The 13,808-nt window shown below is 45.8% G+C and overlaps 1 protein-coding gene across 1 annotated transcript in view; it reads right to left on the minus strand.

Annotated features, from left to right (window-relative positions):
* Positions 1–3,094: 3,094 nt before the first annotated feature.
* The window catches only part of nudt18 (nudix (nucleoside diphosphate linked moiety X)-type motif 18), a 16,150-nt gene continuing 5,436 nt past the window's right edge, over positions 3,095–13,808 (minus strand). Inside the window, exons 4-7 of the mRNA XM_083645048.1 lie at positions 11,732–11,834; positions 9,851–9,974; positions 4,760–4,884; positions 3,095–3,952 (exon numbers count right to left, since the gene is read on the minus strand). Coding sequence (XP_083501174.1) covers positions 3,567–3,952; positions 4,760–4,884; positions 9,851–9,974; positions 11,732–11,834 — 738 coding nt within the window. The 3' untranslated portion in view covers positions 3,095–3,566. The remainder of the gene's footprint in view (positions 3,953–4,759; positions 4,885–9,850; positions 9,975–11,731; positions 11,835–13,808) is intronic.

The raw sequence follows: 13,808 nt of genomic DNA on the forward strand, positions 1-13,808 counted from the left end.
GGGACTATATACTGTATATACAGTACATATAGTCTGTTAGTTGTAATTGGAGATGGGAAGTTGGGTACGCTCCATATGACCAGGAACGGCCTTATTGCCTGTGTTTGCCTTGTCGTACACTGTTTTAAAGCCTATTTTACTCTTGATGCTTGGTACTGTATTGATCTATGAATCTGAAAAAAAGTTTAAATGATGGTGTTGGTGTAAGTTCCACAGAAATGTCAGTAGTATTGTGGTTACTTGTTCAGCTCCACAGTTGCATACAAGATTTTGTACTCTATTCGTTAATAAAGAATTTACCAATTTGTAAACGAAGAGTTGTCTTGAATTTGAATAAGCATACCGACTTTATAGTATGAAAAGCTTTGTTGACCTGCTAATCCTTAGTTACAGTAATGGTAATAGTATGTTATTTATCTATCTGTTTATACTAGATATTTTTGGTAAACTGTTTCAGAATTGGATACCGGTATCTGAAAAGGACAATCGGAACCTACATTTGGAGTGAATGCTTGTGCTGATTGTTATGTCTAAACAATTTATCCACAGATGCAGATTTACCAATGGCAGACCAGGGGCCTGTATCACGAATGGAGACAAACTGATCCAGGATCTGTCCTCCCCCCTTGATCTGGTTTGAATTAACCGGACAATCGAGCTAAACGATACCACAAAGGTGTTATCACCTGGGTCTTGTCAATTTAGGATTTCCATATACAGTTCTGAGCTCGTGCACGCGAGCTCGTGCCCACGAAAGAGGTGTGGTTTGTAACAACGAGCCAATCACAATGCAATATGGACAGCTCCAGATTTTACAGTGCCAGGCACGCCTATTTCCTCATTCATTCAAAGTGCACATCAGTGTATTAATTAGTGGAGCTTTACTGTATGTCAGAGTTAAAGTCCGCATTGGATTATTCTGTTACTGAAGTCACCGCTTTTATTCACATCATCAGTCATTTCAGCGGTTTCTGCCTCCACATGAGCCTACAGCAGCTTCAATTCACCCTCTCATAAACTCAATAAAACCTGCATATTTTATGAGTAGAATGTGTAATCTATCTCAGTCTAAATTTACCAAATCTGTAGGGCTATTTAATAAACTATTAGATTTAGGCTCAATGAATAATTATCTCTACCACTCATGATGTGTTTGGTCGCACTGATGGAATAATTCATATAATAATATGAATAAATATAAAAACATATTCCAAAGTGGTAAGTAGGCTTAATTTAATTAGTTAAATTAAGTTAACAAGTGCAAAGCTTCAGTCCTCGATTAATTCAACAGGAGCTGTTGATGTTTTTTTCTATCTATTTTTCATATGGGGATCCTATATGAATGGTGATTCGCTGTTTCCAGAGAGCTGATTGGTCAGAAGGTGGGTCTTTCATGGGTTTTGATCTTATCCTCTGAACTTAACCTGCCCAGGAGCAGTGCAGCATAAGTTGCCATGGTGATCTATCTCGGTAAGAAGTGAACTAGCGTGGTAGCACGGCAAACCCAGGGTTAAACCTGAAGTTACCTCGCTAAGCCACTAATCTTGCTTCGATGTACAGGCCTCAGGTTCTTAGTCTTTATGAACGAGTTAATACATTTTAAAGGGATAGTTCGGTTTGTTTGAAGTGGGGTCCTATGAGGTACTTGCATACACAGGGATGCAAACTAGTCACTTTTAGGTGACATTCACCTTTTTGATCCCAAAATAGGGCACTTCAGTTAATGATTTCTGAGTGGTTTTGTGTATCTGTCACCTTTTTCACACTGCATGAGTTTGCATCCCTGATACAGTCTGTAGGCTACTGGGTAAAGCACTGTGGACCCATCGCACACCATGTTTGGAGATCCAACACTCTCAATGCATCAAGCTCAGAGCTGTTTCCCTGTAGCTTAGCGGGGCAGCTACTAAAATATAACTTAGCCACCTAAAATAATGCCCACCTAAACAAATCAATATCAGTGTACATGTACACTCTATTTTGACAATTTTTAGAGCTTTACTTTACCGTCAAACAGCCCTCTCATTTGGCACTACATTTGCTCCCAACCGTAGAACTACCGTATTCCTCTGCTAAATGCCTGCACACTGTGCACAGAGCCGCGGCGCACACCATGTTTGGAGATCCAACACTCTCAATGCATCAAGCTCAGAGCTGTTTCCCTGTAGCTTAGCGGGGCAGCTACTAAAATATAACTTAGCCACCTAAAATAATGCCCACCTAAACAAATCAATATCAGTGTACATGTACACTCTATTTTGACAATTTTTAGAGCTTTACTTTACCGTCAAACAGCCCTCTCATTTGGCACTACATTTGCTCCCAACCGTAGAACTACCGTATTCCTCTGCTAAATGCCTGCACACTGTGCACAGAGCCGCGGCGCAAGCCTTGGATATTTACATAAACATTGATTTCTGATTCTATATTTTTTTCTCCCGCTTTGTGTTATATTACAGAAAGTTGTATACCGCTCGTGATCTATTGTTATTGTAACACAGACACACACACACACACACACGGTTGTTAAACTTGTGGAGAACTTTATCTTAGGGTTCCGACAGTTTCACAGTAAAAGCCCTCTGGTCAAAACTAAATTGTCTCAAATCTGTTTCTTTCAGAATAAAAGTCATCCTAAAAAGTGTAAAAAAAAACATAAACACTGGTTACTTCAGAACAATAACCATCCTCTCAAAACCAACATATACATTTAGTCCCTTCAAAATAAAAGCCTTCTCCTCAAAGCCCACTGATAAATTAGATGTTTCTCTCCTTTCAGAGTAAAGCCAAAAGTTAAATGTGACAGTCCGTTCTCTTCGCAAAGAAGAGTCCTCTTCTTAAAGCCAAGATTTAAATAACAATAAATATAGTTTATAACGGTGGTTCTAACCCTCAAATTAGACCACGGACCAGACCCATGATCAAAATAGTCATACATTCTGTCATTGTGTTACTTATGTCTACTTTAACTCTCTACTCATTTATGTTGCTCATTTGTTTATCCCTTTTCTTTATTTTCTTTTTTTTACTGTTGCTTTTCCTTTTCTTATTTAGTGTTCGCTTGTTTCTTTTCTCTTCTTTTTGTTCATATTGTATGCTTTGCTTTGTAAGGAGTATTTTGAATACTGGCACACATACACACACAAGAGAGACACACACACACACACACACACACACTCTCTGTGTCTTGTCTCTTGTGTGTGTGTATGTGTGCATCACTGGAGATGTCACAATGCCCCTGACATCACTGATGTCACAATTTATGACATCACTGATGACATCATCACTGTGAATGTATGACATCACTGATGATGTCATCAGTGGGACAGAGACGCAGAGCCCCAGCTCCCATTTATATACTGATGATGATGATGATTGGTAGAGACCCAGAATAAGCCCATCTAATAGGGCTTCTTGTCTCTACAGCAGGTTTTTCTTTTTTAATTATGTGTAAATAAATAAAGAAATAAAATGGATGGAATTATAGTGAAAATAAAGTATCCACCTTTTTGCTGGGGACCCCCCTGGAACCCCACTTTGAGAACCACTAGTTTATAATACATGTGTCAGTACAGGCTTTGGATGGGTAGAATGGAAGTGTTTTTTGTCCGCTCCAGCAGTTTCTCTCTGATGGTCTGGTTCTGGACTCGGTACCAGCAGTACCGGGGGTTTTCCACGGGCGGCGGCAGTCCAGACTCGAGCCGGTCCAGGTGGCGGCCGTCCTCGCCGCGCTGCACTCGGTCCGGCACCAGAGCCACCAGCGTGTTGAAGCACACGCCGTCCGTCTTGCCGGGGGGGCTGGCTGCCTGGTGCTGCAGGCTGAGCAGGCCCAGCGTGGTCACAGCGTGGTCGCAGTACGCCGACGGCAGCGCCTCCTGCACCACCTGACTGGCCGCCCAGCTCACCGCGTGCGTCTTCACCGCCAATGCCGAGGGGAGGTGGGGCCTCGGGGCTGGAGGGGGGCAAAGATAAAGCAATGAGAGAAGACAAAGGAAGTTCCAGCCCCATTATGTAACTCTTACCTTAATATAACAGCTTTTTATTCATCGTTTTGATGGCACACAGTGACTTCTAATAGGGAGAATGGCATCACTGTCAAACGTCCCAAACAGAGCTGAGGAGCCTGTCAAGTTGCCTGGAAATCTTACTCCCATTTCCTGCACAGCTCCTTCAAATTAAAGGTTTTCCGCTGACATAGTAACGGGGGCGTCTGTCACTAAAAACAAGTCGAGACAAGAAAATGTGGGGATATTTGGAGCCATTTCCCCCCCAGCAAATCAGTTAAAAAAAACTGCAGAAAGGAGAGAGTATCTGAACATACAAACAGGGAAGTCTATATAGCATTTATTACCGTTAGCATCTGTAACTGTGCGGGCGCACTTCCCCCAAAGAGAAAAACGACATAACGGGGCTTTAACACAGATTTTGTCTTCTAAGCTGATGTTCACACTATTCTTCTTTTTAAACTGCCAACACCTATCAAAGTTAAAGGTGGTGAACGTCAGGTTGTGGCGTCAGTTCCTCAGAATCTAAGAGCAAGGGGCTTCTTCCTACAGACCAGTTTCTCCACCCAAAGCAGCAGCAGATAGACCAGAATGCAATGCAGCATCAACAACACACCTGGTGTCTCGCTAATTCATCTCCGTTTTCTGTACAGAAAGCAGGTGAGGCGGTGACATTTGTAGAAAAAAGGAGAATAGTGTGAACAACACTTTCAAACAACTCAAATAAAACGCGTTCGTCCGTTGGTCAGTCGTACCTTGGACCAGCAGGACCCAGATGTGGTCCTGAGTGTTGGTGAAGACCAGAGCGAGTCTCTGCACCACGTGACGGCAGCCCAGGTCCAGAGGCAGGCAGGCCGGGTGCCAGGGGAGCTGCCGGTACCTGGAGGAACCAAAACACATTCACACATTCAAACTCATATCAGGGCTGCAGGAAAACCACAACACCGTTCACATTCAGGTCAGAGTGATAGTAGACCACAGCTAAACCCAGCTGTCGGCTTCACAGTTCAGCAGAGTGAAGAAGCTTGCAGTAGTAAATTAAAATGTGATCTGAATCCGGATATCTGGTTATCGCGATAAGGAAAACCGCATGCTAATGCAAGGTGTAAATGCGTTGTGATGGGATCTGCCAGACCACAACTGGAGGTACAAGCTCACATTGTGTGATGTGTCACTCCAGATGAATGTACTGAGACCCAATTTAAAATGTGTTTTAGGTAAGTAAGTAAGTAAAAGTTTATTTCTAAAGCACCCCTCCCAGCACGAATGCACAGAGTGCTGTACATAATATGTCAGTCAAAAACATTTAGGGCTATATGGCACTAGGGCAAAAATAGTAACATAACATAACATAACAGCAAAAGTAGGATAAAATCTTAAAAACAACATACAAACATAAAACCAAGTGCAAGAGGACAGTGAGGTGATGATCGGCCTAAGACTGCTCAAAACGCCTGCTTAAATAAGTGCGTCTTCAGGTGTCCCTTGAACAGGTTGAGGGAGGCAGCCGATCTCAGGACCGGGGGAAGTGCGTTCCAGAGTCTAGGGGCGGCCGCCCCAAACGCCCGGTCCCCCCTGGTCTTTAGTCGGGGCCTGGGCACTGCCAGGAGCCCCTGGTCTTTAGTCGGGTCCTGGGCACTGCCAGGAGCCCCTGGTCTGAGGACCTCAGAGAACGACGAGTGTTGTGGTGTGGTGGAATGAGATCACAGATGTAGGCTGGGGCTTGGCCGTTTAGAGCTTTGTAAGTGATTAACAGGATCTTATACTGGATCCTGAAATGAACTGGTAGCCAGTGCAGGGAGGCTAGAATGGGGGTGATATGGCAGGATTTTTTAGACCTGGTGAGTAAGTGGGCGGCAGCGTTTTGGACCAGCTGCAGACGGTGTACAGATAGGTGATCAGATTGCAATCAGATCGTGCTTGACCACATTAACCTGATTACATTTACACCTTGCGTTCGGATCAGGCAAGCTCCATGGAGTACTAGACAGAGCCGCAGAAAAACAGCAGCGACTGTTGATGTATGTGGATTGAGAAGCAGTGTCGGGGGTAACTCATTACAAAAGTAACATATTACATGTAATATATTACTTTGAGCAGGAACTCAGTAATATAACTTATTACCAATAAGATTTCAGTAATCAGTAACCAGTTACTTTGTCAAGTAACACAAGTTACAAATTGAGTTACACTTTTTAAATCAAAGCAAATATTTAAATAGATACAATAATTTCCTAATCAAATTGTGTGTTTTTATGCAAATAACCACTATAGACGACAATAACAAAGCAAAAGGATAACATTTAGAATAGAGTTTACACTGACTTCAAGAGGGTTTAACATTCTTTTTCGGGGTGGTTCCAGGGCGGCAATGTCATTCTGCTACTGCAGTTATTTTGGTGAAAGTAATGCAAAAGTAGTGTAATAACAAGTTACTCTACACAGAAAGTAATATTGTAAAGTAACTTATTACTTTCAAATGAAAGTAACTAGTAATATGTAGTATATGACATTTTGAAAGTAACTTGCCCAACACTGTTGAGAACGCATTTGCATTTACACTTGTGTTCAATGTGGTCACAATGATTATGTTTACATGCACACAATATTCCCGGTTTTTGCCCATATTCGGAAAATGACAATATTCCGACTAAATGAATAATCCACTAATATTCCCGTAGCTCGCCCTCCCCGACACGTCAGGGAGGGGGAGAGAGAGATGCAGCTGAGTTTTTCTGTTGAGAATAAACAGAGCAGCACTGACTATTCTTACCAGCATCACAAAGTTTGGCGCTGCGATATTTGCACATCCAAGTCTTTCATAAAAAGTAGGCTAGTACGTTTACGCCAGAGTCATTTATGAGATTTGTCATCTCCATTCACTCCCTCGCAAACATTTTGGACTTCCGTGGGGCGTGGGCCTCACTCTTTAAATATCTCTCTCTTTAAATCAGCATGTTTCTCATCTCCTCCCGATCAGAAATGGGCTTTTCTTTTCGCATGACAGAGATGATAGATTATATGATCATATCGCCTCTTCTAACGCTTTCTAGCACACATCAGCTGACCACAAACAGGCAAGATGCGTCGCAAACTGCGGTAAAAACCCAGATTCAGACGCATATTCCGAATGCGCTGTATACATGATCAAAGAATCCTCCTAAAACTTGAATAATACTGGAATAACCCAGATGTCTTAATCGGAAAATGCTAAATTCGGAAAAAAAGGCCAAATTCGGAAAATGCAACTGGAATATATGCTGTTTACATGACCCTTATCAAATTCAGAATATTGTCATTTTCTGAATAATAGTGGAATATTGTGTGCATCAGGGTCAGAAATGAGCGGGGGCTCGGGGCATTTTGCTTGCAACAGCCTGACCTCCAACTGGATACGACCCATGACGTCGTTTGTACAAGCAGCTGCATACGACCTGACATCACGTTTCAACGTTAAGCGTCCTCTATCATGTGTCTCAGAGTTGGGTGAAAATATAACCTCGAGGCGTGCGGGATTTGAACCTGGGGCCGCTGGCCGCCTGTCATAGCCACTCAGCTACAGGTTTGTTGCTGTCCGTACCCCTAACCCACACCCACACCCTAACCCTAAGCCATACCCTAACCCACACCCACACAAGGTATCATCGTACAGTCTATACACATCAAAGCTGACGTCGTACCCATGTTTCTTAGATCCAGTGTGGCCTGCAATAAACTTATAACTTATATAAGATTGCTAAATTCTCACAGTCTGTAGACAGCTTAACACTTTATACAGAAGGAATCGGTCAGGCAATCGATGAACAATACGATCGATATGCAGAAAATAGCACCGGAGCAGGTGAAATAACTACTGATCTTGAAGGCCACATTATGACACAAAGAACAAGCCGACGAGTCAGCTGTCACCTGTCTGGTCCTACCTGAGTCACCTGTCACCTGTCTGGTCCTACCTGAGTCACCTGTCACCTGTCTGGTCCTACCTGAGCAGCTGTCACCTGTCTGGTCCTACCTGAGTCAGCTGTCACCTGTCTGGTCCTACCTGAGTCACCTGTCACCTGTCTGGTCCTACCTGAGTCACCTGTCACCTGTCTGGTCCTACCTGAGTCACCTGTCACCTGTCTGGTCCTACCTGAGCAGCTGTCACCTGTCTGGTCCTACCTGAGCAGCTGTCACCTGTCTGGTCCTACCTGAGTCAGCTGTCACCTGTCTGGTCCTACCTGAGTCACCTGTCACCTGTCTGGTCCTACCTGAGTCACCTGTCACCTGTCTGGTCCTACCTGAGCAGCTGTCACCTGTCTGGTCCTACCTGAGTCAGCTGTCACCTGTCTGGTCCTACCTGAGTCAGCTGTCACCTGTCTGGTCCTACCTGAGTCAGCTGTCACCTGTCTGGTCCTACCTGAGCAGCTGTCACCTGTCTGGTCCTACCTGAGTCAGCTGTCACCTGTCTGGTCCTACCTGAGTCAGCTGTCACCTGTCTGGTCCTACCTGAGTCACCTGTCACCTGTCTGGTCCTACCTGAGTCACCTGTCACCTGTCTGGTCCTACCTGAGTCACCTGTCACCTGTCTGGTCCTACCTGAGTCACCTGTCACCTGTCTGGTCCTACCTGAGTCAGCTGTCACCTGTCTGGTCCTACCTGAGTCAGCTGTCACCTGTCTGGTCCTACCTGAGTCACCTGTCTGGTCCTACCTGAGTCAGCTGTCACCTGTCTGGTCCTACCTGAGTCACCTGTCACCTGTCTGGTCCTACCTGAGTCAGCTGTCACCTGTCTGGTCCTACCTGAGTCAGCTGTCACCTGTCTGGTCCTACCTGAGTCAGCTGTCACCTGTCTGGTCCTACCTGAGTCACCTGTCACCTGTCTGGTCCTACCTGAGCAGCTGTCACCTGTCTGGTCCTACCTGAGCAGCTGTCACCTGTCTGGTCCTACCTGAGTCACCTGTCACCTGTCTGGTCCTACCTGAGCAGCTGTCACCTGTCTGGTCCTACCTGAGTCACCTGTCACCTGTCTGGTCCTACCTGAGTCAGCTGTCACCTGTCTGGTCCTACCTGAGTCACCTGTCACCTGTCTGGTCCTACCTGAGTCAGCTGTCACCTGTCTGGTCCTACCTGAGTCAGCTGTCACCTGTCTGGTCCTACCTGAGCAGCTGTCACCTGTCTGGTCCTACCTGAGTCAGCTGTCACCTGTCTGGTCCTACCTGAGTCAGCTGTCACCTGTCTGGTCCTACCTGAGTCAGCTGTCACCTGTCTGGTCCTACCTGAGCAGCTGTCACCTGTCTGGTCCTACCTGAGTCAGCTGTCACCTGTCTGGTCCTACCTGAGTCACCTGTCACCTGTCTGGTCCTACCTGAGTCACCTGTCACCTGTCTGGTCCTACCTGAGTCAGCTGTCACCTGTCTGGTCCTACCTGAGTCAGCTGTCACCTGTCTGGTCCTACCTGAGCAGCTGTCACCTGTCTGGTCCTACCTGAGCAGCTGTCACCTGTCTGGTCCTACCTGAGTCACCTGTCACCTGTCTGGTCCTACCTGAGTCAGCTGTCACCTGTCTGGTCCTACCTGAGTCACCTGTCACCTGTCTGGTCCTACCTGAGTCACCTGTCACCTGGCTGGTCCTACCTGAGTCACCTGTCACCTGTCTGGTCCTACCTGAGTCACCTGTCACCTGTCTGGTCCTACCTGAGTCAGCTGTCACCTGTCTGGTCCTACCTGAGCAGCTGTCACCTGTCTGGTCCTACCTGAGTCACCTGTCACCTGTCTGGTCCTACCTGAGTCACCTGTCACCTGTCTGGTCCTACCTGAGTCAGCTGTCACCTGTCTGGTCCTACCTGAGTCACCTGTCTGGTCCTACCTGAGTCCGGAGTCGATGAGGCGCAGGATGTCCCGCCCCCTCAGAGGGAGAGGAGACGCTCTGTCCCACCAGCAGGCCTGCAGGGACTCCTGATCCGCCTCACACAACCCCTTTATACTGCCCCCTGGGGGAGAGAGAGAGGTGTTGTCAGTTCAGTCTGGTTTATTTCACTAACACCAAGGGGCAACCTCTGGTTCTGAAAAGTGAAGCCAATGCAGAAGTGCCTAATGGCTGGCGGGGCGCCTCCACTGGCTGCAAAAAGAAGTCTGATTGTATGGAAGTGAATGGTAAAATGACCCGTCTTCACTTTCCTAATGAATTGATGGTCTCAAACGCTAGTTTCAAGTCTTTTTGAAGTCGAAATGTTTTTTATCCTGAAATGAAGATTTGATTGACAGCTGCCATGTCGTAATATGATTGGTTGAAATGGGGTAGAAATTTGATAGTACTATGTGACGTCAGCAAACTGTAGATTATATTACTGTTATAAATGAAATCTTGAAAAAATAACTTTTCATGTGAAAAACGAAAGAAATTAGATTTTTGTGATTTTTGCATACATTATTAAATAGGTGTACTGAATATGATCATGCTTTAATAATAAAGCATGATCATTTAGTAAATTATGCTCCCATTTTGAGTCAAATAGACGATAAAGTAGACTATGCTTTGGGCTTTGGGACATGATTGACAGGTCACCTGTCCAGTGATCACACAGCTCGCCAACCATGGACCAATAGCAGGCGGTGCTGTGGCTCTGTGGGAAACCCCTGGTCTCACGTCACGCTAGTCGTGCATTCCTTTATAACTGGGAACTGGTAATCTTACGGTTCAAAGGTCATGAAGCTGGGACAGTGACGTCACCAGAGCTGGTATTTCCCATTCCAAACTCGTAGGAGCCTCAGCAACCCCAACCTCAAAAATCCAAGATGGCTGCTGCTGCAACAACAGTAGTTATAATCATAGTAAATGCTGTTTATTAGCACTTCTGTCTTGTTTGTGTCTCATTAAATCAGCTGTACACACAGCACTGTCTAACTTCTATCTGTGTGGACATGTTGCTGCAGTGTTTGTATGTGCAAAATGCCGCGAAATGCCTTGTTATCAACTGTTATTGCTAACAATGGCTAGCCTGGCTAGCGACTGGATCTGACCAGTGAACAGTGAACTTCCCAGCTCCAGTTTTCTGCACATGGAATTATAACAAAACGGATGTGACGTCATTTAGCCTCAACATCCCAGTTATTTTGCGATAAAGGAACGCACCATAGCTGCTTCTGGCTGCAAATAACCAAGATGGCCACGTCAAAATGCCAAACTCAAAGCTTCAAAACGGTCCACAAACCAATGGGTGACGTCAAGGTGGCTACGTCCATATTTTTATACAGTCTATGACTCAAATTAAATCTAATTTATCTATAAAAAGGTGTGTGTGTGTGCAGGGGCGGACTGGGATCATAATTCAGGCCGGGCATTAGATACCAAGCAGGCCAGGCCGATACAGGCCGACGCGCGTGAAAAATTTGGGGCGTTTGAAGCCCAATTTGGGCCGTTTGAAGCCAGATTTGGGTCGTTTAAAGCCAGATTTGGGCTGTTTGAAGCCTGATTTGGGCCGTTTGAAGCCCAATTTGGGCCGTTTGAAGCCCAATTTGGGCCAAGTCCAATTTTACAATGAGATGCACCCACTTTAAACCTGAATAAAGTAATAAAACCACTAGTAAACCAGTAGGCGGCGCCTGGCGTGCTGTTCAGTGAGTGGCCTGGCCTGGCCTGCAAAAAAAAAAAAAAAAATTTTTTGGCAGGCCAGGCCAGGCCAGGCCACCGGGCATTTGCCCGACGTGCCCGATTATGCAGTCCGCCACTGTGTGTGTGACCTCTGACCTGTGACCTCGGCCAGGAAGACAAAGCGGATCCACTGCGGCCCCTGCTCCTGGACCAGCAGCAACGTGATTGGCTGACAGTCAAACCCCGCCTCCTCCTTCACCTGTGGGGCGATAACAGAGCTTGGGCATTTCTATTGGTTGGAATAGTTAGGCTCCTGCTACAGTGTGATGTACATGTTAAGCGGTGCAGGTCAGCCCCTCCCCCCCTGCACACTCTCCATGTCCAAAGTCCGGCCCGGGGGCCAATTGTGGCCCACGGAACGATGGCCCACGGCTTGTCTCTCAGAATAGACTATATGTGGCCCTCCACACAGTATTGGTTAATCAAGCAAGTTCAATTCACATTTTTTCTGTTCACCTAACGATGACAGCACTATCATACAGTTTGTAGACAAGCACCAAGTAGGAACAACACAGGCAGAACTCATGTTTTCAGACGGTAAACAAAATCCTTGAGTACAATTTTATTTTACGTGATTTTCTTTTAAATAACACGATTTCAGACGGACAAGCCCGTCTTTTATTGTCACACGATCACACATCAACACATGCATGGCCACAAACACACTCATGCTGACGGTGGCTGGTGAAATTTGTCCTCTGCATTTGACCCATCCTGGCTTGTCCTTTCCTCCGGGGGGCAGGCCAGGAGCAGTGGTCGCTTTCTCGTACAGCGCCCGGGGACCGACTTCGGATGTTGTCGTCACTGGTCGGATGACGATGACGATCTGATCTTCTGCATGTTTTTAAGGGGGGGGGGGGGGGTTATGTACGGAGGAACCCCCTGGGGGAGCACGGGGAGAACATGCAAACTCCACACAGAGAGAAAGGCCCTTACGACGAGATAACCCACCTGGGCAGTGGGCACTGAAGATATGGGGGGGGAACACAACCACAGCGCCCACAGTGTCCCAGGCGAGAATCGAACTCAGGACCTTCTTACTGTGAGGCGACAGCTCTACCACTGAGCCACCGTGCCCCCCTATAACCCATATGATGCGAGAAGTAGCTGGCCCCCCGGTATTTTCACATGATCTAATGTGGCCCCCGTTCAAAAACGTTTGGACACCCCTGCTGTAGTAGGCTACTCTTGACTGGTCTATCCTCTTGTGCTACAAACGGACAAACATGCCATGTATAGAACCGGCTGCACCGCTTAAAAAGATTAAGAAAAGAAAAAAGTATTGCAAAGTTATTAGCAGCAAATCAAGTACTTTGTGAGTGAATTCATATGCATATTTTCCCAATAATTATCACTTTTCTCCAATACAATTTATTGATTTATTTAACCTTTATTTATCCAGGTTAGCCTCACTGAGATGAAGAATCTCTTTTTCAATAGGGAGCTGGCCAAGAAAAGCAGCACACAAGTTACACAACACATTTACATTATATACAATAAGTGTGATGTAGGGTGACCCATATAAATATGTATCTAAGAAATAAAGAATTGTATATCTATGTACAGTCTTATTGTATATGTAAACCACACTGGATTGTAAACAAGGCTATAAGTCAGATATTGCACAGTTAATCCATCTATATAAGCAAAGCTTTGAGACAGTAATTACACAGTTATTACACAGTTATAGAGAGCCCCAGGGATGACGTATTTTTGTAGTCGGAACGCGGAAGTCCCGGACTTCCGGGTTCTTCACTGTTTCTGTCTATGGGATTTTTGAATGGGTTTTTGGCGCGATGCTTCAAATAAGGTCTGTGGGCAAGGCAAGCTTAATCAAACGCGAACCAGTGTTCAGCGGGATAATCTTCACACATGAGGACCACTTTCATGAGTTTTGAAGCGTAAATGCGAGCCCTAGAAGTAAAAAGCTTGTGCTAAGCTAACTACACACAGTGTCGCATAGGCTTCTACGTCACGTCACCGCTCAACCTAGAGTGTTGTTGATGTGTGCGCTGCTGTGCACTGATTACCCCGGGCTGAACAGGCTGAACCAGGTGAGGGAAAGAGAATTTGTCCTTTGAAGTGATGACGTTGAGGTATAATATCCCCGTCGACTCAACAGTGTAGTCTCATTTAGCCGTTTGCTAGCTAGCCGCCCCCTTTTAATGGCACT

This window comes from Poromitra crassiceps (assembly GCF_964638095.1).
Source record: "Poromitra crassiceps genome assembly, chromosome: 10".
NCBI classification, from domain to species: domain Eukaryota; kingdom Metazoa; phylum Chordata; class Actinopteri; order Beryciformes; family Melamphaidae; genus Poromitra; species Poromitra crassiceps.